The sequence below is a fragment of the Melozone crissalis genome, unplaced genomic scaffold (genome assembly GCF_028551555.1).
Source record: "Melozone crissalis strain CALT ecotype California unplaced genomic scaffold, PUWL_Pcris_2 ptg000006l_1, whole genome shotgun sequence".
Classification (NCBI taxonomy): domain Eukaryota; kingdom Metazoa; phylum Chordata; class Aves; order Passeriformes; family Passerellidae; genus Melozone; species Melozone crissalis.
The window spans coordinates 45,603,987-45,631,956 of NW_026535784.1; the positions used below are offsets into that span (position 1 = coordinate 45,603,987).

Below are 27,970 nucleotides of genomic sequence, written 5' to 3' on the forward strand. Positions count from 1 at the left end.
ACTCGAGCCAGCAGTTCAGTTTGTGGTGTCTCACTGCAGCAGGAGTGCTGGAGGCAGGTACCCACTGCTGCCCACGGCTCCCAGCTCTCACCACCCACCCAATGTGTCCCACCCTTCCTCCCTGTCATTCCCTACTACAGCCTCAAGGCACCAGTCTCCTCACACTCAAAAAAATATGATTGCCACCCCAGAAATGGGCACTTTTGAGGTTTTTCACTTTCCCTTAAAAAAGGGAACACAGATTTATTTTTTTTCTCAGCTGTGCTTGTAGGTGGACCCCTCACATTTACACAAATGAAAGAGCAACTTAATAATTCCTTCTCACAAGGAATTTCCTCTTGAAAAGTGGTTGTTTGTGGGTCCTAGAAGTTTCAAATTACACAGCAGATTCAAATGTGTACCTTAGTTCCACTTGCACACAAAATATTTTATTTTGCAGTGGGGGAAAAGGAAGGGGAAAAAAAGCCAAGAAAATGGGCACTTGTTTATCACTGTGGTACTCTTCCCACCAGGTTTCCTAGAAACATGAAGATCTTCTTTAAAAGTCACACCAAACCATATTCATACAGCTCCCAAGTACCTTAAACAAAGCATGACCTTCCCGGGACAGGCCACCCACAGGAATCAGGCCACCCACACCAGGGATGGCAGGGATGCAATTGGGCTCCATCTCTGTACTCTGAGAATCACTTGCACACACAGGGTTTGGAAAGTTATCTCCACAAATAGGTGGCTTTTAAGGCAGGCTCCATTACAGCTCCTCTGAGCTACACAGATCCACTCACCTTTTTGTTTTTTTTAAGGCTGGAGTGCAATAGTCTTTTTGGAAATGAAAAAGTTGATTTGCTTTCATTTTCAGCAGTTTCCTCCAATTTTTTTTTTTAATGTAACAATATACATCTTTTTTACTTCTAACCCAAAAGTTTTATTTTCATAAAATTTAAAGCAGTCTCTTTTTAAACAATCAAAATAATAATAATAACAATAATAATAATAATAAAATAATAAGTGGCTTTCATGGAAAGCAACATGCATAATCTTAAACCAGTTACTAAAACTGTATTTCCCCATGTAAACAAGGGCAGACAAGCCTCTTCCATCTTGCATGCCAAAATTCAGGTGGATTTTTCAATGGATAGTCTCCTCAAAAACTCACGGCTGCTCTTCAGCGTGACTCCTCCATTAGCAAAGACTTTTGATACATCTTCAGGACTTCTGCCTGCACAAGAAAGTCCATTTCCAGGGGCCTCTGGCAGAGTCAGAGTTTAATGTCCTGGGACTCTGACATTTTGGCAAGTGTTTTCTTGACGCGCAGGGCGGTGAGGCGGGAGGCAGGGCTGTGAGCCCAGCACTCCATCATCAGCTTCCCCATCTGCCGCAGGCACTGCGGAGAGAAGGGCAGAGAAAGTCCCACCAGGGTCAGTGGCACAGGAGACTGCACGTGTGGCAATGCTGAAAAACTCAGGGGAAAAGGTCTTTCCTAAGGCCATTACAGATAAACACCACCAGCACTGCCCAGACCAGCCAAACACGGTTCATGTAGATTAATGCAGATTTTTATAAATGTATTTTTGGTAATACACAAGGACTATGTGGTAACAAATTGTCCTTTTATTGCTGGAATGCCTGGGGTGGGATTACCAAGGATGCCAACCAACTAATCAAGAGCAGCTACTGCAATAAACCTTCCCAATCCCTGACACATGTGGTAGCAAACCAAACACTGAGTGCCACCAGACAAAAGCCCTTTTGGGAACTGCTACTCCTTCCTCCAGTGTTTCCAGCCCCAGTCTGAAGGCTCAGAGGGATTTGGCTAGGGAGAGGATGAGGCAGGTGAGATTTGGTTAGATCTTCTCACACTGGCTGTTGCACAAGACCTCGAGCATCCCAGGGAGGTTGTTTTTTTCCCCCACACTCACAACCTCATGCCACCTAAATCTTTCATCTCCCCACAGACTATTCATCTACATGCTGCTATTCCCAAACGGCAGCACCAGTGGTAAATATCATCCTCCCTCAAAATGATGCAGAACTGGGTCAATCTCAGTCCCTAGCTCTGATTAGAAGCACAGACTGCATGCTGAGAGGGATGATAGGCACCTCATCACTGCTCCATCTGTTGGGGAACGAGGGGCGCAGTCTCTTGATGCACACGATCTCCCGCATGTCCTCGTACGAGGGGTCGCTGGGCACCAGGTCGTGGTATGGAAGCTGGTACTCCTCAACTATTCCTGAAAGAAGCAATTAGTTGCCTGTCACTTGCAGGAAAAACAAAACAAAACAAAACAAAACCTTCCTTTTCCCCTTTCATTTTATAACAGATTGGCCGTACTTTGTAACAGTTGGGTGTGCTGCCCCTAAAAAGGACTAGAAGTTTATTCCACAGTCAAATTCCAACGCCACCACTGCTGTGTAAAGACTGGCCAGGTATCTAACCCAAAAGTGCAGTAACGTGCCAAGTGAGAACAGTTTCTATCACTGCTGTCCAGTCCAGCAATCTCCAGTAAGTTCTCACACTAAGAGCCATTAGTGTAGAGTCTGTATCAGAGTAATCTGAGAGAGAATTAACCTTGAGTTAGGTCTCCTTCTTATCAGTGGTCCTGGAAAAACACTAAAGGGCATTTCTGTGCCTTTTCAGAACATGGCAAGGTACCATTCTTTGTGCACAGCAACAATGACAAAAATATTACAGATTTCACCTCACAACATTGCAATACACATCACCAGCTTTTAAACACAGGGATCCTGCTGCTCATTGGCAACATTCAGCTTCTCTACAGTGAGCATTCAGCACACTGAAGGATTTAAAAACCCACAGGGAATGCTGAAGGTGGCAGAGACCAAAGAGAGACATGCTCTACTCTTACCACCAAACTGGCACAGAACTGCTACCAAGTCATTTCTGTGCATTTAACTTTCCCAGTGGCAAAAGAGAGGTAACAACACCCATCACTTCTGCATGACACTGAGCTCTACATGCAGAAAGAGGGAAATGAGGCACATCACTGGTATGACAGTGATGTAACAAGTGCCACTTCCCTCCAGTGTTTTGCTACTTGTCTAGTAAACAGATTATTTATTTCAAAGAGTTTATTTCAAAGATTATTTGTTTTAAACAGCAAACCCCAAATTGTTTGTCCTCCTCCTTTCATTTAACTCTTAATTAAACTAAGAAACCACTACTTTCTTTCTGCTAAATTAGCTGAACACCCCAGTCCAGCACAAACGCGATGCCTTTAGAAAAGGTCCCCAAATGAGTTCCACACTTCTTCCTCAGTGCAGGCATCAGCTGCCTTCAAACGAGCCACTAAAATACAGTCTAAATCTCTGCTGTTGAAATAGCACTGACTGATGCTTCAAAATAAGTTTCAACAGGAAAACAGACATTAGGAGAGTTACCTGTATGGTTTACCCACATCTGTTTATTACTGTAAAAACAATTACCCGGAAAACAAGGCGCAATGGAAGGCCTGAGGTTCACTGACACAATTAAAAGTGATCTCCCAGCTCTTTACCTCCTGAAACACATCTCCTTGCTATCTCCCAAAGGATGAGTCCAAAACTGTACATATCAGCCATGATGTAGGACTGAAAGTGATTTCTATTCAAGCTTTCATCCAGCACCTCGGGAGGCATATAACGTTTTGTTCCTACACGGGTGTTTGGAGGGATGTCTACCTCATTTGTGTCACTAAAAGAAAAAGAAGGAGAAAAAAAGGGCATCAAGAATGCAGTAAAGTGGGTCGAAAATAAAGCAATTTAGACGGGAGAAGTAGTAAATCCACATCACATCCACTCTCAAACAAGGTCAAAAGTAATGCATAATCTTAATGGAACAATTCTTGCAAGAAAAGCCTCTTAGTGTGAAGGCAACCCTCCTTAAAAGGCTGACCCGCCTGAGGCTATGTTAAGCATTCAAATGCAGAACCACAATGGAGATAAGACTCAACAGGGATGCTGTAACATTTTCGAGATTTCATTAGCATTAGCCCAAGCTCTAATGTTAGTGATAACAATCAAATCTTCATTAAACGCTGTTTTCTTAACATACTCCACCACCTAATGCTTCAGTCTCAGCAATTAATGGGGGATACCGAGTAGCTGGGGCAGTATCTTTCAGCTGTAGCAAATTAGATCTGCAAGACAGATGAATCTAACTATTATTTTTTGCATGCATTATGTTTGATCCCTTCCAACCTTTACACATCAAGATATGCAGACACAGAGAGATAAATGCATAAAAACATCTAAGCAAATGTGTCACACCTCACACATTGACCAGAAGAGACGACATACAGGGAAAAATATTCCCATTAATTATGTGAATGGATTCTTGTTTTTCTTATTAACTCAGATTCAGCTACATCCGTTTCAATATATTTAAAAGTTTAATATATGGCAGATACTCTGGTTTGCTTAAAAAGGTCTGTTTTCCTTTATTCACCTTCAAAATGTATGTATTTTAAATATGGTGGATACAACAGATGCTCACAGAATAATTGTATTTCTATAGTTTTCTTCATGTACACCAATTCTTTTCACCTTCTGATATGAAGAAAAGCTGAGTCTGTGGTACAACCAGTCACCTACACATACATATGCTAGTGGCACTACTGTACACCTGCAAGAAAGTAACATAAATCCAGTGACCTGCATTATCTTGTATTATTTCAAATGAAATGGAAACACAAAGAATTTTACTAGAATCATCAGCTTCAGCAGTGCACACCCTTTCCAACTATTTTCTGTTCCTTGCTGTTGCATGAGAAATGCTGTCTGAGGAAGGATTCAGTATGAAAACAAGCCAAGTACATAACATAAATTCCATCTGGAGTGTGAAAAATCCAAATTTCACCTTCTTTTTTAACAGCACTCGGTAATTCCTAGCTCTTCTTTATTCACAGCTAAGCAGTGTGCTGCTCTGTATTTGCCAGGCAAAGTACACCTGCAAAGGGTGAATTTCTTCCCCAAAACTTTTTATTGTATATTTTCAAGTTGTTGTTTTCTAGACCTCTGTTCCTCAAAGTAAAAATATTCCCTTCTTGTCTCCTGAAGAAAGGTCAGGCTCATAAAGGAAATGCCTCACCAAGGAACCCGGCAGGTAAGTGAACAGTAAGAAAAGAACATAAAAACTGCCTTTCCTTTCACTCTGAGTAATTTCAGTTCAAGATTTGTACAGGATTCCTGAATTTTTTTAATACTCCAGGGAGTGCACGGTTTCAAAGCTGACCTGTGAAACGGAAACCTTCAGTCTATGTATTCTGGACACATTTCTGTGTGAAGAAAAATCAGAAACTTCGGAGCACGCGCCTCCACCACCAGGACCACTGCCGAGAGCTCGAGCTGCTTTTGAGCAGAGCTGTCAGAGAGCAGTGGCTCCTCATGAATCCCAGGAGTGAGTAAGTTCTACCTGTCTGCTCTTTCTAAGTTGTTTAAACACACAACCATTTTTTAAAATCAAATTTAAAAGCCATTTCAAAAATCAAATCTGTACTTGGGCAATTTGATTTGTAGGAAATGAAACAAAAGGCAGCCCAAATGGGGTCCTTTTCAATAAATCCTAGTTAGTAACTAGTGCAAATTATTAGTATTTTTCTCTCTAAGTTGAGGAGTGAATTTTCATGGGATCAGACAAGCTGAATGCTTCAGCGACAAGCTCAGTGATGTGACTTCAACCTGTCACTGCTGTGTCCTTTCACTGTGTGCCAGCAATACTGGGGCAGGAATACATGGAGGGTGGAGTGATGAAAACTGACCCTTTATACAAACACAGCTAATGTGCTCAAATATTTAAAAAGCAACTATTTATACACCTGCATGAGGTGCTGATGTGACATTCTCCCCCCCCCCACAGGTAACCTCACACACAGATGAGCAAAGCCCAGGTGTGCACAAACACTGCAGGCGCTTGCTCACTCGTACACACTCAGTCAACAAGTAAGGAAACTTTTGCACCAGATTTATTAACTTCCCCTCACATCCACTCACCTGATAAATTTAACAGCCAAGCCCAAATCTGCTATACAGCAGGTGCCATTCTTTTTCACCAGGATGTTCTTACTCTTTAGGTCACGGTGGGCAATGGCAGGCTTGCCCTGAGTGCTGAAGATCTCAGTGTGCAGGTGGCACAAGCCACTGACAGAGGAGTAAGCCAGTTTCAGCATGGCTTTTGTGTCCAAGGTGGTGGATTTTAGGTAATCATAAAGTGAGCCGTTCTCATGGTAGTCAGTGATAAGATACAGCTGGGTCCAAGATCCTGTACCTTTAATATCTGCAGCAATGAATCCTACAAAAAGAAAAAGAAGAGGTTATTTTCAAGTTAATACTTCTCAGGGGGTTTTTTGGACTGCTCAGAACTCTGAACTGTCATCCATTTCAGCAGGTTTGTTTTAATAACATATTTAATTCTTTTCATCTTACTTCCATGCAGCTGTGCCTCACCTCTAGCCTTTAATGCACTTTCAGAAGCCCAGATACGGATATACCAGTGGCTGAAACAGACATGTTGTGTTTGGAATAACAACCCCTAAACCCCATTATTTTTTTTAACTTTTATTTATGTTTCAATAATCCTTTAAACAACTTTCCTTTGAAGAGCTCTGGGTGGCTAATTGCAGAGCACAGAGGGAAACAAAGCACATCGGAAAGTACATCAGATAACAGCAAATACAAAATTGCTAATCTCAAAAACCTGTTCACCATCAAATAATTCTCTTTCACTTCACTCACCAAGAATATTTTCATGCCTCATCAGGACAGTCTGGTAGATTTCTGTTTCTCTGAACCAGCTGGCCTCCTCTGTAGTAAAGAACACTTTCACTGCTACCTTTTCACCGCGCCACTTTCCCATCCAGACTTCTCCATAGCGACCTTTTCCAATCTGCTTCACCATTTGAATCTGTTTTGCAATGGTCCTTTGAACCTGTGAAATGCCAAGGCAGATCTTATACCTTGCTCAGTGGAAATCTCTGCATTCACCTCCCTCCTCCTGTGCCTGCTTCCCACACAGCCAGCCCAGAAGAGTGTGGAATACGCACCCATTGTGACATGGATTTCAGCAACCCTCCACAACTGCAGATGCTCCCATTTTCTCCAGGACACACTGCTGCTGAGGACATTCCCACCACTAAAAAGAAGCCTTTCCATGCATACTCAAATATACAGTGGTCTACATCAGTCAGTGTAAAGGAAATGTTTGTCCCTGCACCTTGAATTTTTTTAAAATCTTTCTGCAGGAGGTAGTGCTTGGTGGAGTTGTTTTTTGGTCATTTTTGGAAAAGTTTGGACAGAAAACACTCCTGGTCACCTCAATGGCGTCCAAATTCCAAAGGAGTAGGTAACACATTTTCATTAATATAAAAATACAACACTGCTGAGACTCAAGGCTAGGGCTCACAAGAGTCAAAAGCCTATAAGAGCTCCAAACCTAGCAAAATTACAAACTTACCTTTTTTTTTTTTTTTTTTTTTTCAGGATGATCCTTCCTATCACCTTCCTTTAAATTGCCATCCCTAATTATTTCAAAATATATATTTGGTTAGGAACCTCAATCACTATTTACAGAGTTAAAACACATGTGCCTACATTGATTTAAATAATGATATGAAAGTATTCATAAAAAAGCAATTTCCCCCCCAAAATATTTGAAAGAACAGCTTTCTAGTGTCTGTGCCAGCTTTGTCAGTGGCTGTACTGTCAGCTAAAATCATGGGTATTGCAAGATCAATGTCCACAGCAGCACTGCAGAGATTCTCTTCACAAGGATGACAGACTGCCTCTACATTTAACAAGCTTTTACAGCCACAAAAAATCTTGGACAAATGGAGACTTATAATCTCATCAGATTCGAGTATGTCTGCAGATCATGTCTTTCTAAAAGTTCACAAATAAAAATGTGAGTAGATGCTGCAACACAATTCACGGGGTTGACTCTGCCTCAACTTAATATAACAGGAGATTTAAAATGTCACCCTCTTGTGCTACAGCACTGTCAGTTCAACCCACAGCTAATGAGTTTTCGTCTGGTAGGGTTTGGTAAGATTTTGAAGGAATACTGCCACCAATGCAATGAGATTTTCATCTGGCCCAAGCAATTGGCAAAATCTGCACAAGTTCAAATTTGTGGCCTCTTGCTCTTTCTGCCACCATCCAGATACAAACCTCCAGTGTTTTATTGCAGCAAGTGAATCTAACTGCTCTAACTGAATCCCTATGAAATCATGTTCATTTCATGAAATCAAAAATATTTTTGCAATCTTGGCAGACAGAAATGAGTAAAACTTGATTTTCTTAAGTAATTTTCTTCCTTTGTTGCGCTTGGGAGGCCCAGTGGAAACCACCAGTTTGGGAATGCCAGGCAGGACTGCCATGAATGTGCCATGACTGCAGCGTGAATGTGCATCCAAGGACAAACTCAAAACCTATTAGGTCAGGTCTATCATCATTCTTTTTTTAAGTGAACTACTGGTTTTCATATTGAACAATTTTAAGAAGCAAAACATACTGCAGTATTTATGCAAAGCTATTTCAAATATCCCAGTTTTCTTCTTCTGTCATTTAAACAGAATTCCATTTTTCCAGCCCTGCACTGCATTATTAGATGTTCAAGATGGTAGCTTCAGTGCCATTATTTTTGATTAACAACAATGAAAGCCAACAATAGAGATTATCCTTAATTTTTAAAATTGATTTATCTTTTATACTCTCATATAGTGATTGAACAATAGTTATATTACATTGGAATTTTGCTGTAACATTTTGTAATGTCATTTTAGCATTGTTGCTTTCTATTTTTCCCATTTTAAAAATGCATCCTGAACAATAATGTAGTTACATCAAATAACTTAATTTGTGTAAATATATGTAATGGCATCATAAAGTACATGCAATTACAATACTTAATGATGAAAAGTTCCTTATTAAATTACATTAAGAAAATGAAAAACACATTTCTGTTATGGGTTTTCAGGCGGCAGAATACTATGTGAAAGGCCTTAACCTGGTTTTGTCTTGCTAGAACTGGTCAAATGATTTCCTATGAACAATTTTTTTTTTTTAAGGAATTCAGCTCCTTCTTGAATCATAAACCAATTATGATTTCTAAAACAAATAGGTTAATCAAAATTGTTAGCAGAACTGATTTCATAAGATGCTGAATGATGTGCTCGTGTTGAGTTATTTACACTGAGTGGGGCTGGGGGTTTGTCATTTCTTTTTAAATCTCTGTATTTGGCTGCTTGAGCTCTGTAAGCAGTCAGGTAAGGTTACATGACCTTTTCTTTCGTCTCCCTGAGTGGAAACAATCCAATTACCAACTATTTCTACTTTCCTGGCATTCAGCTAAATGTGTTCAGCTACTGCAGATGAAAATTTAGACAGACCAACCTTTTGTAAATTTAATATTTTGAACAGAGAATTCATACCTATGGCTCAGGTGCAGTCCCTTGAAAAGCAAAGTTCATTGGAAGGGAAATTATGAAAAAAAATGTGTGAGAAGGTAGAGACCAAATTGTAGCTCAGCAATCTCTTCAGACAGACCATTTTGCAGCATTTGACTTGCAGCAAACTCCTCTGTCAGAGGTACAGACAGGTCAGGAGAAAGAACACTTGCTGAATGTCACACTGACAAATTCTTGGCTAATACTTGTTTTGGGTATAATATTTGTACCCATTAGAATAAATGTTCCACACAGAAGAAAAAGATTACTGGTTAGCATAAGGTGACATTTTGCATTAAATTTGCATCTTACTTTCCTGAAATTATAACCCTGGATGTTTCAGTCTTTGCACAAGAAACAAGGTTAAAAATAAGCTCTTGCACAATAGAGCAGAGCATTACTGCCAGGCACCTCCTATACGCTTGTTTCAGGCATGGGGCATCACTCTGTGCATTCCTGGTGAGCTCACAGGGGTTGTAGCTGTCTGGGAATGCAGCAAACACCTACTGCCAAGTGCAAGACCCATTTTCTTCTCTTCCACCCAAAATCACTACTTATAAAAGCAACTGCATGGGGTTTTTGTAAGCAAGGGGGAGATGGGGAGGAAGAGTTCCTGGAGGAAAATCACTTGGTCCAGTGGCTGCAGAGTCTCCAAGGTTGAGAGGAGTGGCCTGCCAGAAGGCTGGAGGGTTTCTGCCTCATGGGGCAGAGGCACAGCTCTGGGAGCTGCTGAGCAATCCCAGCTGGGATGGCACCTCAGCCATGACTGCAGCTCAGCAGCAGGAATTCCTTTTCCCATCCACTACAAGGGCAGACCTGGGAGCAGCACTGAGACCACAGATCCCTCCTTCAAACTGCTCACTGGGACAGAGGAAGGCATAAAGAACAAGCAGTCATAACCAGCACTGCTCCAGCTTTTTTGGGATCCTGGGATGAAGGACTGAGCCATACACTGCTGTGAGGTTCCCAGGGCACCCACATGGGCTGCTGGAAACACATCCTCTCAGAGAAGTACAACCAAGTTCTTTGTATTTGCTCTAAATTATTACATTTTTTATGTCATTGGAACAAGTGAAGATGAAGACCTTGATGAGGCAGGTGCAAAAAAAAAAAAAAAAACCCACCAAAAAACAAAACAACAAAACAACCAAACCCCAAAGCATAAAAGGAAGAATCCTTCACAATTAAATCAGCTGGAAACTCATTAGGAATGGTCCTAAACTGCACACAAGATCTCTCCCTTTCCATTGGCCAGAAAATCTCAAATTAGTGAACCAAAACCACTACAGGGTGCTAGAAAGACATCGGCATGGGATAGGACAGAGCTTGTTGCTTCATTTTTAAGGAAATATAAAACTTCCCATTGAATGTCTTCTTTAGGGTGTTTAAAAAATAGGTGTGGGCAAAAACAGCCAGACAGTACATGGTACTTGGAAGCTGGACAACACCTGCAGTAGTAGCATCAATACAAACTAATAGGTTTGGAAGACAGGAGGGACATACCCACTCTGAAAAATGAAAATGAAATCTTCCAGTTTCTCAGAGGCACTTATTTTAAATAAGCAACCTAGCTTTTTTACCAATTCTTTTCTACCAGTGATGTTCCCCGGAAGCAAAACCCCCTGGTGAACAGGACTATATTGCTACAGATCGTTCTGCCTTTTCAGCAGGTTTAACAATCCTGGAGTCTGTTCAGAAACAATCACAAACTCCATCCCATTAACTTTTGAGATTGCCATACTACGAGGAAAAAAATCCCCCTTGACTTCTGAATGCAAAGTGAAGCCTACAAATAAAAAGGTTCCAAGTCTGACAATTTACAGTTCCCTTTAGAAAAAGGTGATGGGGCAGTGTTTGAAATCCTGCTGTGTGTTGCACATACAAAGGAAGAAAACAACATCAGTGGGCCAGGTGCTGTCCTGTACACTGGAGTGTAAAAAAACCAAACATACTTCCATGAGCTGTCTTAGCCTGTACTTACCCTATGGTATCTAAAATAAGAAATTAAATGAGGCAGAAAAATAACCCTAACCTTTTTTGGCTTAGTTCACATGACTTAGTCCCCTGCTTCTAAAGCAGCTGCTCTCCAGTCTAACTCCTTGTCATTTCTGGCAGAGGAAAAAAAAACCCAAAAAAACCCCAAACCCCCCCCCCAAAAAAAACCTAAAACAAAACTGAGGAAACGTAAATCTATTTTTTGTGCCTCTTCTCCCTCTACACATTTTAGCCTTTGAAATGTGCACTAAAATAGCATCGCTTCCTTACCAGGAGAGGGAGCCCGGATCCGCTGCCTGAGCTCTGGGACTGCTCGATCAAATCCTTCAGGGACTCTCCGGGGGGAATGTAGGTCTCGTCCTGCTCCAGCCCGATGCTGTAGTGGGGTCTCGTCTCCTGGCGCTTGTATCTGAGGTTTTACACGAAAACAAAATGAGTTCTGAATACAATGAGCACATGTGCAATGAATAATGCACATGCCCTTCACATTTCCTTCATTTATAGACTAACAGATTTCTCTACTTCTCTGGGGAATACACTGGACTCGCTGGCCAAAATTTTTCATTTTATTTTTAGCAACTGTTTACATCATCAAAATTCTAAGTATAACACTCACAGGCCATGCAGTCTGGGGTAAATCTGCAAAGCAACCAAATGTGTTCCTTTCAGAAACTTAAATATGTTTACAACACTGACCAAGTCAGTAACTTTATTTTACTGTCTGCAGTGCACTTCTAGGAGCCAGAGGAGGTAAGGTCATGGAATCTGGGAATATGTAAAAAATTTGGAATATGTCAAATTATTAAAATGTAATGTATGTAGATTATGATACCACTCTAGATATATTTACTGACATTCCTGTATTGTCTTTTTTTTTATGATCAGCTCTTCATCACATAAACAAATTTAGAAGTCTTAGATATATTTCCCTTTCACAAATTTCTCTACAAAATTTGTTCTTTGGCCTTCTCACTAAAGAATATTCTGTTCTTCAACCTGAATTTAAGGATGTTGAGTGAAAGATTCTGTATGAAATCCATCACACAGGTACCCCTGTGAATAGCATCAATAAAATACACATTTTTTTCTCATGATAAAATTACAGTTTCTTATTTCTTTCCTCTAAGGTCCGCTTCTATTTTTTTTTTTTTTCAATTTCCTAAATCTATAAAAAGATAAATGTTGGGAGGAACATTAACAAGCTGCCAAAATATTCCTTATTTACCTGAAGTAGCAGAATATGATGATAAGCACCAGAAGGATGCTGCAAACAGTCACTGAGATCAGCAGGGCCTTGTGGTGAATGTTTCCTTCAGCAAAGTCTGGGGTTAAAAATGAGAAAGTTGGAAAATTTAGAAAGGGAGATGGTATGAAGTCAATGTGAGAAGTGCATTGAACACAGGATGATTTCCACTCTTTCCTTGTAATTCCTGTACAAGATACTCCTGGATTTTGTGGGCTTCCTCTTTGACCCTCACTGACCAGGACAGAACTGACACTTCCAGCACCAAAAATCCCTATTTGTTTTCTCAGTCTTCACTCAGGCAAAACATTGCCTTGATTTGCAATTCCCTGTTTGTCTCTGAATGGAAAATCAATCAAGACCTGTAGCTCTGGGTCTAACCTGAGTGATTAGCCAGGAAATGCAAAAACCACTGCCTTTTTTAAGCACTCAGATTAAGTAGTATCCTAATGAGTAACTAAGAAAACCAAACCAAACCAAACCACCCACCAAACTGCATTTATTCCAGAAGGGAAGACACAGCAGACCATTCAACCGCCAGCAAGGCAGGCCATGAGAGGCCTTGAAAGCATAGTATTTCCATCCTTACAGAACAATTTGTCTCTTAGATCCTGTTTTAAACATTTGAGCAAGAATTTTCTTCTCCATCTGCTCTAGAGCAGCCCTGTGTGCCAGCAAGTCCTTCCTATGCTGGTGGGCAAAACTATCCTTCCAGTGGCTTCTCTGCAAAACACTTTGAAAAGAAAATGTGTCAAGTGACTTGTAGAAAATGCTGTTGCATAAAAACTATTAAAATGTTTCAGTCAACCTTTGTATAGCAGACTCATATTCTCCTTTAAAGTATAACATTAATCTCCAAATTTGAATTCTCAGCTCAGGCAAGCGAGTCTGACCTTCATGCATGCGTCTGCTGAAAAACAAAGACATCCAGCTCTATTCTTTTTTAACCTCCCCTGCCACTCAAACTCTCAAAATTATAGTATTTCAGCCTGTACATACACAAACCACCCTTCCAACAACAAATGGGATGATGCAAATGAGGGCTATGTTTTCTGAAGCTCTTCCAGCCTTGCTGTCTTGCATCCTTCACTCCAAAGCCTGACACATCGGAGAATGCAAGAAATCCATCCTTATTGACTGCTCCTGGAACGACGCTATTATGCTTCAGATTTACAAGAGTAATGAGACAAGGAGATTCCTAAGGGACTCTTAGTTTACTCTCGGACTCTCTTATTTTCAAGACACAGTTTCTCTTTCTTTTTTTTTTTTTTCCCCCAAACAATTTCTTTCCTTCCCCTTCCCACTACAAACAGAGATTACCTACCAGCACACCTCCTGATCACACTGGTCATGTTTTAACCTGCCATTGCCTGCTCCAGGAGCACTGACAATGTAAACACTCAGGACATGGCTGATGCCTTTGAAAGGGGACACTGACACGATGTCTATCAGGAGAACCCTCGAGCCCATCCTTCTGCCTGCCACAGCAGATTTATCCCTGGCCTGCCACTCCAAGCGGGCTGTGGGTCGAAACCGAGAGCCCACCGGGGAATCAGAGCTCTCGTGAAGGCGATGGCAGCTCGGGAGGGCTGAGGGCTCTGGTTTGTGCTGTGTGAGCAGCCTGTGTCAGCACCACCTCCCTCTGAAATGTGTGGGTTGTCACAGTTTCAGATGTCACAGCCCATCAGATGAATAAGCAGAGCACAGAGACCCCATAAAGCGGCATTCCATGCCTGGGAGAAACCCGGATAACCACCCACAGCCAGGGCTCTCCCACTTCACAGAATATGACAGGATGGAAGCTGAGCTTCTGTGCTTAGCAGTAATGAAAGCTGATGTCAGCTTTCACAGAGGGAAAAATTCAGATCTTAGACTTGTGTCTGCTAGATGTTAAGGCCATGGAAATCTGTGCAATTTGCAGACACGGTATTGCCCGTGAAGTTGTTCACACTGTCTGGGTGTGTACGAGAATGCACATTTGGAGAGGGATGACAAACATGCTGCAATCTTGAATCAAATTCCCACAATTTTTAGGGTATAAGTGATCCAAACCTTATGCTCAATGTTTCTAATGGGCTTCTGCCATTCAGAAAAGTAAGTAAATGCAGGTTGCTTTTCCCAGAGGCCAGAAGGCATTTTGGAAGGGCTGTGCAACTCTCAGATGAACTTCAGGCCCTGACACTGCAAAATTCTTTGGGTACCCAAAAGCAATTATGTGAAGCAAGTGTGAGGAAAGCATGAAAGACACAAAGGAACGTGTCCTGATGTCCTTGCTGGGAGCAGGAAACAAGACTTTGAGCAGATGCAGAGCTGACCCTCTTGTGGTGGGTGGTGTCGGCATGCCAGCAGTGGCACAGCTTTAGCAGTGGTTCACTGTGCACAGCACAGGCGTGCAACTGGCTCCTACAGGAGGGGACAGTCAATTCCTCATGCCTTTGTATTTATTTGGCTATTTGAGAGGCAATATTGATGACAAGTGAGCTACTGTCCCACCTTTCAAACACTTCCTGCATTTTTAAAGCATTTGGGCAGGATTTCATTTGCTGCCTAACTTGAGGACTTCATAAACCTGCTGGTGTGTGTGTGTGGACAGCAGAAGATTAAATGCAAGCCCCCATCCTCACACCAGCAATGTCTGTTTGTTCTGCTGCACTGAGCCAGGCTGCATTTCTTCTCCTGCTCCTCCAGCCCAGGCTGTTCCCACAGGGCAGCAGGACAAACCTCCCTTTCCCCGCACTGTCTGACCAGGAGGAGTGATGGGGCAGCTCAGCTGTGCGTCCGCCTAGGGATTCGCTTGTGGGCTCTGTGGTGAACACCGTGGTGGGTCCTGGACAGTGCAGTTGTGATGGAGGTACTGTGTCCTTTAAGAAGTCCAGTGCTGTGTTTTTCACTGCTGCATCACTTGGAACTGCCAGGTGCCAAGCAGCAGGGTTAGGAGAATGAGCAGCAGCTTCCATGGAGGCAGCAGTGAGCGATTACCGGGAGCACGGTGTGGGAAGTGCAAAACAAACACACTGCAGGTTTGGGAAGCTTCTTCACATACCCTGGCTGGCTGATAACAGTGCAGCCCAGCAAAGAGCACATTAACAGCTCCATATTGTAGGAAAACAGTGGTGCAGGCTGGTGACAGCAGGGAGCTCAGTGGGACCAAGCTGCCTCTCTGTTTTTCTCCTGCAATTTCCCCCTCCTCCACCACTCGTTTCACTCACTGTCCTCAGCGGGGCCATGCTGAGGAGTGCATTGAAAATGCCACCCAGAAGGTTCAGAAGTCAGCATATCAAAGGGAGAGGAGGTTCTCCTCCCACCCCAGGTCCCTCCAGCTCAGAATGTTACAGCTATCCAAGTAAAAACGGCAGTGAAATCCGAGGCGTGGAGACTGTATGCACACATCAAACCCCATCATTCCTCCAATCATTCCCTTGCCCATTCATCACTGGCTATACAGGCAGGGAGCCAGACACGGTGGCACCACCACTTCTGCTTATGTAGGCTCTAAATCAGTAAAGACATATTTCTCCTTTTGACTGCTCTCAGCCTGTGCTTTCACCGGGATTTCCAGGAATATCTTTTATTGTTTAAAGCAGAGGTGTTATATCAGACCCAATTATGACTTTCATTTCCTTAATAAGACAGATGTATAGCTGGCACAAGGGTTTAATGGTTTCTCTGGGACATTTTATCCTGCTAGTTCTGTAGCAAGATGAGCTCAAAACTTAGACTTGGCTGTTGTTTCTTCCATCTTACTTAACAAGTCTTGCTTTGACCGGTGTTAATTTTTCTAGCTCTCACTTTCATGTATGTGGTCCTCCTTTCTTTCCAGGGGGGAGAGGAGAAGGATAGGATGTGGCATAAATGTTGCCTTGCAGCACATGCCAGGCCTGGAAAAGCACTTAGAGAGCACAAGTCCCTTGCCTTTGCAGCTCTTACCTTGGTGCACAGGTCAGTTTTGAGTTCAATAGCCCCTGACCTGCAGCTGCATGCTCCCCCTAGACTTTGCTTCCCATGAGGCATCACCTCAGATGTGAGCTCATCAGAAGCCAAATTTCTGTTTGTTTTTTAGATGCTAAGGAGCATGTGTATCTTTGATGGAACCCTGAAGGCCAGGAGGTTATTCCAAGAAACTTGTTTTAAGTTCACCTCTCTTTCCCTGTACTTACAGTTCATGTTAAATTTGATATACAATTCTAACATTACTCAGACAATCACAGCCTAATCTAAATGCTTCCAGAAGAAACAATGATCACAGCCACAGCACTGGGCGCTGGCAGTAGCATGTATATGTATACAGTATTTGTACCTATTTGCAGAGAGGGCCTGTGGTTCAAACTATGGCTTTTTTTTTTTTTTTGCTGTTTCAAACTATGGCTCTTTTATCCTGAGGTTTCATACTAGGATACAGCAGCAACAAATTAAAACAGGCCTGGCACTGACAATGACATATTAACCTAAGGCTTTAATAAAGGTGGTGACTTCAGCCCTGTTCAGCCACATTTATTCAAGCAGTTCCTGAAATCCATTTCTACAAAACACTGTCAGGACGCTTGTAGTGTGAGACCTTATATAAAAAAAATAAAAATATTTTGAGTGTGTTGAGTGACTACATCACCTTTTGTCTGCCATGCTAAAGTAGTCAACTTTGCAACACAGAACAGCTAGAACCCTGTTTCAGCTCGCTGAAATTTTTCTTTTAAAAAATATTCTCTCTGCCAGCATGGTTCCCCAGTGATACTTTATTTATCCTACATACACACAGGACAAACCCAACCTCAATCCAAACACCTTTTGCCACTACCAAAAGCTTGGTCCATTGCTTTCTTTGTAAGTAGCAGACAGCATTGCCAAATAACTAAAATCTTTATAGATGGATGTCTAGTGTTAGGCTCTAATTCAGTATTTTTGAGTAGTCCTAATGTAGCATAAACTCAGCCAGTAGCAAGAACAAATCATGGCAGTGTTTTCCAAACTGATATTTAATGAAAGACTAAGTAAGTGTGAACAAATATTGACTACTTTTTGGAGCTCTTCTCTCAATCCAAAGAACTTTTTAAAATTAAATAAACCAACAAAGTAGTACATAACTCTTCTGCTGGAAGTCAGAATTTTATGAGGTTTCGCTGCCTTAATGCCTTGCTAGTAAACAGTGAAGTATTTACATACTACTCTCCAAAGGCCTGACTCTGCAGCCCATCTGTGCAGAATTTCACAGGCCTGAAGGGAACAGCTTACATGAGTGAAGGCTCTCTCTGAGCATGCATTCGTGTAAGTATCTGCTGCTGGTGGAATTAGGAGTGCATCTGTGCACCAGTCTGGATCTTCAACACAGAACACCACGATTATAAATTCTTCTGCAAGCCTGAACTGATTCAATGCTGACTGCCACAATTCCTGCCGATGCCAAGAGTTTATTATGGACGAATTTACACTTAGGAATATACTTCTATAAAATTTATTCTGAACGCCCAGACAAAAATAGTTTTACTAGCTTTCAGAAAGTGATGTTTAAACAAACAATAATGCTAAAACCTTGCCTCAGCATCTACTAAGTTAATACATGCCCATTTGCTATCGAAAAATTTTTTTTAAAAACCTGGGTGAGTTCTTACTCTACTTTCTTTTTTCAGCTACACTATTCACATAAAAATACACTTTAGTGAGTCATTATTGTCTCAGTGCTGGGTGATCAGGTCCTGCAAATAAGAAACACTTACAGACTTGTGTCAACCTGAACTGACCAATTTGTGCGTGGAGTTATGAATGAGAGCAATGCATGTTACAGGAACTGGAGAGAGGATTCCATTTTAGTATCAGGCTAAAGAAATACACAGCAAGAGTCATCCTCTGACACGACCAGCCTTGGTCCTTGAAATGATCTCTGATAGCTCACAGGTCTGTGTTAGGACAGCATCATGCAACTCTAATGCATCTTGTGTTCACTGCATGTGTGCAGCAGAAACACACAAGCATCAGCACCACTCCACACACAACCTACAGGAATGGAGATATACTGATTAATGCCAATCTTCTCTCTAATCACACGCTTTTGGATAGGGGTGCCTCAGTCTGTGCTCTATTTTTTCCCTAAGGCACAGGGACCAACAGCAGGAAAAGATCGGCTTAGGACCGGATTTTGTTCCCTTACCTCGATTCTTCAGAGGTGGCAGTGTAGGGTGAAGGTGTCTGTTACAGTAATCTTGGCCTGTGCAACATTCAATAGATCTTCTTTGGTGTGGAATAGGAGTGTCCTGCAACAAGCAATTTAGATGGAAAGCAAGTCATTACCTGTGTTGTAAATACACACAGTCATTCTGGCACTTGAAAGATGTGCTTGCTAGCTGGACTGCAATCTGCTTCAGATTCCTAGGATGTGTGGAGCAAGGATTTCTGCCAACCAGCGTATCCAGCAATATTTCATCCAGGCAATTAAAATGTTAATTCACTCTAAACTTACTCCTGTTGGTGCCTTAATGCTGCAGAAGGGACTGACTTTCTCTAATGGTGCCAGTCAGAAGTGTGAAAGTCACATACATCTATCAATTAGACCAAAAATGAGTTAATAGGGTATCCAAAACAGGTGAGCCAGGATAATACAGGAATTGCTGCATGGACTAATTTAGCTGCAGCTTCTGGTATCTTGGGAAGCTGGATAAAATATCTCCCATTAGCCATAAGGATGTAACTATTCCTGTACTCATCTAAAACCATTTAAGGTTAATGTAAGGAAAAGCAACCACCTCAGAACCAACTTGCTCCATTTTCCACACCCCTTCCATTCCTGCAGTGATACTTGTTTTCTGTCAGGTGATAACTGTACTTGTAGGGAATATCTGGCATCAAAAATCCCAAACCAACGTGCAGCTGCATGTAAGACATAGATGTTGCTGCAGTTCATCAAATAATATCCTAACTAACTTCAGCCAGGAAAAACACCCAGAGAGATCCAGCATGAAAATTTGAGGAGTTAAGACTGCAATTCTCTAAATCCAAACTTCATCTCAGTGGGAATGTTACTAGTAGCAGCAGTGCCAAAACCAAAAACATGAGGAGTTATTATTAGGAGGATCCATAGTATCATCTTTTGAGGATACAAATGCACCCCCCTCAGTAATCAATGCAGATCAGCTATCTGCCAAAGGAACAGAAGTAGAAAACATGGACACAGTAATATCTGTTGACTGCACTTTAATTGGAAACTATCAAAAATTCAAGTGACACTGTGGCAGAAAATGCTTCCTCACCCGACACTGGAAGTCTGAGCCCTCTAATCCAAGGCATCCCTTGGTGACTAAATGTCCACCGGACTCATCCTCTTCTATTATGGTGAAGCAGTAGCCATCAGTGCTGTGGATTGGAAAGAATGAATCAGGAAAAGGCACTGAAATATGAAAAGTGGAAGATGTGCTGTTGAATATTGTCTTGAACTTTGCTCCTTGCCAGGCAAATCGGCCATTCACAAATGGACTCACCGGGGCTGCTGTGGAGCAGCTCCTGTACACACAAAGGAGGCTGTGCCTCAGGGCTGTGCACTTACCTTTGCAACATTTCACAGCCTAAACCCCACTAACAAGCCCCCCAGCTCTCTGCCTGTGGTCATTAGTGTGTTAAGACTTTGGAAACATACACAGTGCAAGCTTCATTGCTACACAGCCTCTGCTTTGAGTGCAGAACAGGGCACCGACACCTGCACCACGGTACAGACCTGAAGAAGGAAACACTTCTGAGATGCTAAACGTAAAATATTACCAAGAGTGATTTGTGATTCCTGTTTTAACCATATTATGAACTGCAACACTCCTGTGTATGAGTCCTTGAGTTATCATCAACACCCTTCATAGATGTTTACTTGTGTTATAAGCCTGAAGTGATCCATAATGCTTCCGTTTACAGGAACGTGCACCAGGGAGGACAAGTATACCGACAGATGGCTCGATGGGGCTGGTGATAAATGTCCTTCCTTGATGAAGGTCAAATGCCTGAATGCTATGGAAAAAGGGAGTGGAGGGCATGGAAAGGGTGGCTGCATTTTATTGAGACTGCTGTACCTTAAGTTCTCAGCACTCTGATGGGGATACGTAACGCGTAAGAAACAAAAACTGATGGACTTGAAGGCAGAAGATCCAAAAATAAAGAAAAAACTCTTTAATATAAGACATTTAAGTCACAGAAAAATAAAATATTCTGTTATTTGCTCAGGAAAATAACACTGGCTATTATGTACAATCAGTATTTTTCAGAAGGGAAGAAATAAACTCAGTTAAAACAAGGAAATAAAAAGAAAAAAAGATTAGAAAACTTAAATACAGCAAAATTTCAGATGATTTGCTCCTCACTTGAATGAAACAAGAGTCTAAAGAGCACCAGCAGCAAAGGCAATGAAGATGTAGGAAACAAGAGCCACAGTTACACATTTAAGAGATAAACATAATTTGTAAGTATTAGGTACACTACCGAGAGATGCTGCACAGGATCACGTCAAACATTTTCTGTGGCATGTTTTTATATTAGTGGGGCAGGGTCTAGCCACAGTAAGCTTATTACTTCAAATAATAATATATCATGACTTCTGGATCTGAAAAGTAACCAATTGCACATTAGAAATTACTTTCTCAGGGAAGCCAGCAGTGACTTCTATCCTTCTTTACACTGTACATAGGAGTGAGGCAAAGAAGACAGCAATCCTTCTGGGCAACAACCACCCTGATGTCATTGCTTGAGCTGAATAGATAGGAACAAGAGGATTGCCAAGAGAGACTGTAAGGAATCCATTAGAGAAGAATATTAGATTAGATTAGATTTTATTTGTTTGCATGGTGCCTTTGATTCAAAATAATGAGTAAGTTTAACCCAGGGGACAGAGCAACAAAACAATAAATTGCTATCAAGTGAAACACAAAAATGGACTCTACAGCCAACAGCAAAAAACTCTAAACTCTTGGTTCATCAAAGAAAAGCAGGGGAAGGAAAAGTCAAATTGTTTGCAAAAGGGAGAAAAAGAAACAGAAAGTCTGCCATTTCAGTTCTATTTTTCTCACTTGTCCTAAGGGACTCTGATTCTTAGCTCATTTATGAAAATTGAAGTCAAGCTCCTCATGCACTTTAGTCCCTTGAAAAATTTTACTCCAAATTTAAAAAGAAAAATTTTGATTGGGTAGAGCAAAACAAAGAAGTTATAAAGCTCTAACAATAAGTGTAAACCATACTCTTTACAGATGTTAGAATAATGAAGGAGAAGTGAGAGAAAAAATAGCATTACTGAGCAGAATAAACACTGCTTGCTTCTACCTCTAAGAAAAAAAAAATAAAACCAAACAACAAAAAGCTTTCATGCTATGTAAGAACTCATTAGCTTTTTGAGAATTTCTGAGGTGCTGGGGTGAGAGGGAGAAGGAACCCTTCTGAAAAGAAAAAAGGATCTACCTGCTTCCCCCCTCACCCCAACCTGTTCTCCTGGTTCACAGGATGTCAAACGGACCACACAGTGCAAGAAAAAGGGCAGGGCACACCCCTGCTGTTTTATTGATTTCCCCACCTCACACCTGACTAGGGTAGAAATGAAACTTACTAATACAGCCAGTAAGAAACAAATCAGAGATGTGTGCACAGTCTCAAATTTTATACTTTGGTGACTACAGAGAAAGAAGCATCTGTACATCACTGACACTTGCAAAGCAGTATGAAAAACCTATTCTCCACTTCCTAGAAAAAAACTGTAGTATAGACCTGCTATTTTCTTAAAATCTGCAATGTGAATTCTAATTTTGCGTAATTTGATTCCAAAAATGGTGTGTAAAGAAGGAATTCAGTGTGGATACAACTGGATACATCTGGGTACACATCCACTAACCTCCACTGAAGCACCATCATAAGAGTACGGTGCAGGGGAGTGATTCAATTCACTTTGGATGAGATCACTAATAGAGATTTGCTGTGTCACATATTTGCCAAGAGTGAATTCTTACAGCCAAGTCAAATACCAGGAGAATGAAGGGAGTTAATAGTGAAACACTGACAGTGATATAGAAGGTGCTGCTCCAATTACAGATTACCACAAAGAAAGCAGGGATCTTAACTCAGACCTTTCCTAAATGTCACAAGAGAGGAACCAAGGCCAACAGCTTTGCAACTTCTCACACAGATGTCCCCACTGGCCAGCAGCCATTTCTCACAGAAGCTGTGATTCCTCAGCTTCCAAAACCTGCCTGCTGGAGATTTCCCACCCGGCTCTGTGAGTGACACAGCCAGGGATGGCAGTACACAACTTGGAAAAGCAACATCTTTCCCTCATTCAATGCCTATCACAAAGAGACAGGTAGCTTTCATAATTTGATGAACAGATCTCTTATCTTTAATTTGATTTCAAATGAGTCCATACAAGTATTATTACTTTTTTCCACTCCTCCTCTTCATATTCCTCATTTTGATACAAGAGCATTTTTTCACTTCCATCCAAAGCAACATGAAAAGTCTCTGCACTCTTTTTAAAATTATTACAAAATTTCCCGTATAAAGGAGGAAATTTCAAAATAAACATAAACATTGAAAAATTGAAAGGCTAACATTTAAGATCTCACCTTTCCTTTATCAGAAAATGTTCCCTAAAAATTAAAGTTGATTAAAACAAAAGTTGTCTGAGCTCGGTGCTTTGGCCAATGTCAAAGTCTTTTTTTTCCCACCTACCAAATTACAAAGAAAATTCAAGCATATCATCTGGAGAACAGGACAATGAAAATAACATCACTCAAGTGAATTATCAGCTTTGGTACCACTGAAATAGCAACTTAATTATTTAATTGCTTTAGATAACCAAAGACACAGTTGGGCAGAAATACAATCTAGTAGGCAACATACAGGAACTTAAACTTTATCAGCCCAATCTTTAAAACTGTCAGCATTTATTTGTGCATGAAAATAGAGTGCGACAAGGCACCTAATTAGCCTCTGCCTTTACTGCAATCCCATTACAGTCAAAGCCAATTAATCGTAACATCGTGCTTTAAAACGTGCAATTAATTATGATCAGACACAACTGTCCGTGCATTCACTCTGAACACAGAAAACTTGAAATGGAACAGCAAAACAAGGTCCTGGTTGTGTTCAAAGCAGCTTTGACCTTCTTTACTGAAAGCCTTTTATGAATTGCACAGATGTTCAGAAAGAAGAATGAAGTTTCAACATGCAGCAGTTTAACACACCCTTTGCAAGCAGAGGACTGTGAGCCTTCTCCAAAGGTTTCATCTGTCAGGGGCTTGACTGCACTAATATTTTTCAACTGCTCACAGTGGCCCCACTTGTGACTCCTCTTTCCCCCTACCCAGGAGCCCTGAGCAGAGGTACAAGAGAGCCTGTCTCCACCATGGGAAGAGCTGGGCTATTGAAGGAGCTGTCACTGCCTGTTGTGTTCACATATCCACAGGGAAATGGGGTCCTGGTGAGTGAGGATATCAGCCTCAGCTCCTGCCTTGGTCCCCTTTTGCTACACTTTGGCATTAACCTTCCCTTGATGAGCTCACCCTGCAACGGGTCTGCCAAAACTTCACTGTGCTCAGGGACTGCCCCATTTTTTAAAGCACACTCAAACTAGAGCTATGGCTTTCTGCTTAGACAGAAAAGCATTCTGCCTTTTAGGCTGCAGTGTTATCCTTCGCTCTCCAAAGTATTGTTGGACTTAAACTGCAGAAGTATAAAGAAAGGGAAATTCTGTATAGGAACACAGCAGGCTGTTGGAGGATTTGATATAGATGTGGTTAAAGAATACTGGCTTTTAAATTTCTGCAAATACAATTATGGAGAAGATTTTAAATGGCCACCAGATGTCCTCATTATTATATAAACATTCAGACCCCTGGTACTATGAGCCAGATATATACTTTAAAGACAAATACCTGTGGTAGCAGATAGAAATCTTCATGTGAGATGAGAGACTGTTTTTTAGCAGAAAATTTTAATGGTGATTGCAATAAGAATAGCTATTCTATTCTGAGAGTTTTAATTTAAACACAGCTGGAAATGCTTTTGCATTGAACTTTCAGAGGTTCTGTCTCCTGGGCTCATAAAATGCTTCACTGCTTTAGTAAGAACCCTGGTAAGGACAGTGGCTGATGGTCTCCTGAGCTCAAACCCTGGCTGTGGATGTACTCAGTGAATTTCCTGGGTGTCAGAGCTTTGCCAGGCCTTTGGGTGCTCCAGAACACACTGGCTCATTCCTGTTGGGCTGGCAGGTCCAAACTCTAAAGGTCCAAGCACAGCCCAAAGCTTAACAGATTGATAGAGCTGAAAAGAGCTTTGATCTTAAAATGTTTCTTAAAAAATTTAAAATGCTTTTAGTGGCTACATCTGTGGCAAGCAGATAATTAATGCAATAACTTTTAATCTGAAGCATTTAATTTATTCTTCAGACAAACACTGCAATTGACACTTCTTGAACTTCCAAATGGGGAAGCTTCCTTTATAGTGATGCTCAGTGATTCCCCGAGTGCTTTAAAATTGTGCCAACAGTCATTCACACAGGATGAAATACAAAAGTTACCGTCTGACTCGTAGGATGATTCCAAAACTCAGGGGAAATTTATAATCCCTGTTAACCTGGTTGGTTGTGCTCAAATCTTTTGAAATTTTGTCTCTATGCAGCCAACAAAGCAGATACCTAATAACCAGCTAACCAGACACCTAATAACCTCTCTTTCCCAAGAGAAGGCTCAGGATCTTGTTTTCTCTGTAATCCATAATTCCAGCTATGTAGCAGGGAATTTAAAAAAGGAGTTATTACACTAACAGTTAAATAGATGCAGGAAAACAAGGGGTGTTGAGTCCCTCACACCTCACTGCAGCTCTCACACCAAGGCAGTGGGAGCCACAGCAATGATCACTATCATGAACATGATTGCTGCTGACAAGCCATGAAGGCAGTGCATTTAAATTAATTTAATTTGTTTTACATTACTCCAAACTCCTCAGCAATTTTTCACTTACGCTGTTGCTCACTGGGCAAGTGGCAAGGTGGGTACTGCTCAGGTGACAGCACAGGGCACGAGAGAGGAGCTGATCTAAAGCAAGTCTCCTGACTGTTCCAGGAACTCCTGACTGGACAGAAAAGTGATAAATATTTGACGGATAAATTCCAGCTTCAATTATTATTTTGATGCCCAAATGGGAAAAAATCATTCTGGCAATAAAGCAGAACATTCAAGTCTGAAGTCTTCAAGGATTGTGAAGACAAAAGGGATTACAAATTTGTGTTTTATTACCACTTAACTGCCTATCCTTGGCATCAACACCTAAAAAAAGTTTGACATTTGACACCATAAAGGAGACTGAAGAGAGTTTCTTTAAAGTATTGCAGTGAGGGAAAATGCACAAATCCATTCTAACAGGACATTCACTCATAGTTCCATAAAAAATACTTAATGCCAATGATGCCTACAAAGCAACGTGTAAAAGCAGGTTATCCCCCAGCTGGGGGATAAACCTTGTTCAGTCAGTTCCTAACATTGATCTCTTTGTGCTTCCTAATTCAAGGATTTAAAAGTGACCTGCAAATTCCCTGTTGCTGCATGTGTGAGACAGCACATGGGAAAGATGTGGCTCTTGCTGGGCAGGAACAGGAAACAGCTGGTTGGCGCTGCAGGGGATCAGCAAATTGGCATCAGAGTGGGGTTTTACAGCTTTTTAAACTGACTGTCATGTGAGAGCTAACTCCTGGCTGGAACATGGGCTTGTAGGAAGAGGTTAGAAAGGGGGAATGGTATTTACAGCTGTCATCAAAACTTTGATACATTTTAGTAGGAAACCGCAGGCTGAGAAGAATAAAGTCAGGCTGCAAACCCACGCTCAAAAATCCAACAAAGCAATCAGTGCCTTCAGCAACCTTAGGCTTTCCCCATTTCTCTTTTAGACACACTGCCTTGAAGAGCTGAGACATCAGACAATCTCACCTCAAAGAGCACTGCATCTCCAGTTGGGCTCACATCTGTGCCCTGCTTCTATGTCTCCCTGACTCCCACAGCTCCACCAGGCTGAGTTGGTGTCTCCAGTATCACACCTGCTCCTAGCCAAGCAGAGAAGTTCAAATCCCTCATATGGAACATGAGGAGCTCAGCCCAACTCTGCTGCAGCTAAAGCAAACTGTACCTGTACCTCAAGCCAAGACAGAGGTTCATTCAACCCTCACTCAACAGCAATTGTATGTGTCCAGCAAGAGCTGCTTTTGGGTAGGGGAACAGCAGCTTGGTCCCCCCCACAGGTCCCCTCAGTCACCTCTGCTTGCTTCAGCCAGGGCCAGGGCAACACAGACCAGTGCTGAGCCTTCAAGGACATTGTGCACATCTGGACCTGCCTCTCCCCCAGGGAGCCAAAAGGTCCTGAGGAAGCAGAATTCAACCCAGATGAGAAATATGTACTACTCTAAGCCCAAAATTAAACAGAAGCCTACAGCTCAGAGACAAAAATACTCAACACTTCACCTCAAGATAGTTTTCTTTTTAGCATAAAAACAAAAAAAAAATAACGAAACCCAAACCCCAAAGCCTTAAGGACCTACAGATACAGCTGCTGTACACACAAACAAAGACCAAGGTTCTTATAAATAGTATTCTATTAAGAGTGATTACAAATTTATAAGCATTTATTGACATTTCAATATATCTCCATTAGGTCTCCTCTCATTAACTGCAAGCTTCTTTAAAAACAAAGTTCAGCCTTCTGAATATTTCATACGCAATTCATTAAAACAAGTATTATCTAAAATTATAAATGTGTGTATGCCTTAATAAAACAAAGCAAAACAAAACAAAAACCAACAACCATGCAGCTGATATGTAGGTAAAAATTACTTCTGATTTTCAGACAGACAGTGAAAACCAAGTCATATACATATCACTGCTTAAACAAAAACTGTGACACCAAACTTGGGATGGCTGAGCTGCCACGAGTTTGTTTTGCCATGTATCATCAGCAGATATCCATCCCACAAACCTGCAGGTGTTGTTGACCGAGTCCTCAGGGCAGTGGTGGTGGCACTGGCAGGACAGCTTCTTCTGGGGAGGAGCAGGGGCCGTGCTCTCACCGTCTTTTCTGGTCTCCATGCTCAACTTGCCAGAACTTCGCAAGGCCATGTTGTCTAGAAAACTGGCTGTAAGAGAAGAAGAAAAAGAAACAGTTCTATGATGTATTGCAAGACCTGAAACGAAGGCTTTAAACTGCTTCTACCCATCAAAACTTAAGAAAGTTATTTGAGATGAGAGGTCACTACAGAATGTTTTTCTGTAGTTTGACATGGTCACCATGGTTGAGCTTATTGGGC

The 27,970-nt window shown here is 41.5% G+C and overlaps 1 protein-coding gene across 1 annotated transcript; it reads right to left on the reverse strand.

The window, feature by feature from the left end:
* Nucleotides 1-1,258: 1,258 nt before the first annotated feature.
* BMPR1B (bone morphogenetic protein receptor type 1B) lies at nt 1,259-27,794 on the reverse strand. Its single transcript, XM_054293392.1, has 10 exons — nt 27,643-27,794; nt 19,911-20,013; nt 18,815-18,917; nt 12,658-12,754; nt 11,703-11,841; nt 6,730-6,922; nt 5,989-6,286; nt 3,516-3,691; nt 2,101-2,231; nt 1,259-1,384 (listed from the first exon to the last, which is right to left on the reverse strand). Exons 1-10 carry the CDS (start codon nt 27,780-27,782, stop codon nt 1,259-1,261), a joined length of 1,506 nt encoding a protein of 501 aa, XP_054149367.1. The 5' UTR covers nt 27,783-27,794.
* Nucleotides 27,795-27,970: the final 176 nt, after the last annotated feature.

What these genes read in the sequence shown, in the direction of transcription:
- BMPR1B (XM_054293392.1), bottom strand. Translation starts at nt 27,782, where the DNA reads ATGGCCTTGCGAAGTTCTGGCAAGTTGAGCATGGAGACCAGAAAAGAC. An exon ending in GCCACCTCTGAAGAATCGAG is followed by an intron (nt 12,755 to 18,814) that starts GTAAGGGAACAA and finishes TTTTAACCCCAG; the next exon opens with ACTTTGCTGAAGGAAACATT. An exon ending in ACAGATGGAGCAGTGATGAG is followed by an intron (nt 1,385 to 2,100) that starts GTGCCTATCATC and finishes TTCTCTCCGCAG; the next exon opens with TGCCTGCGGCAGATGGGGAA.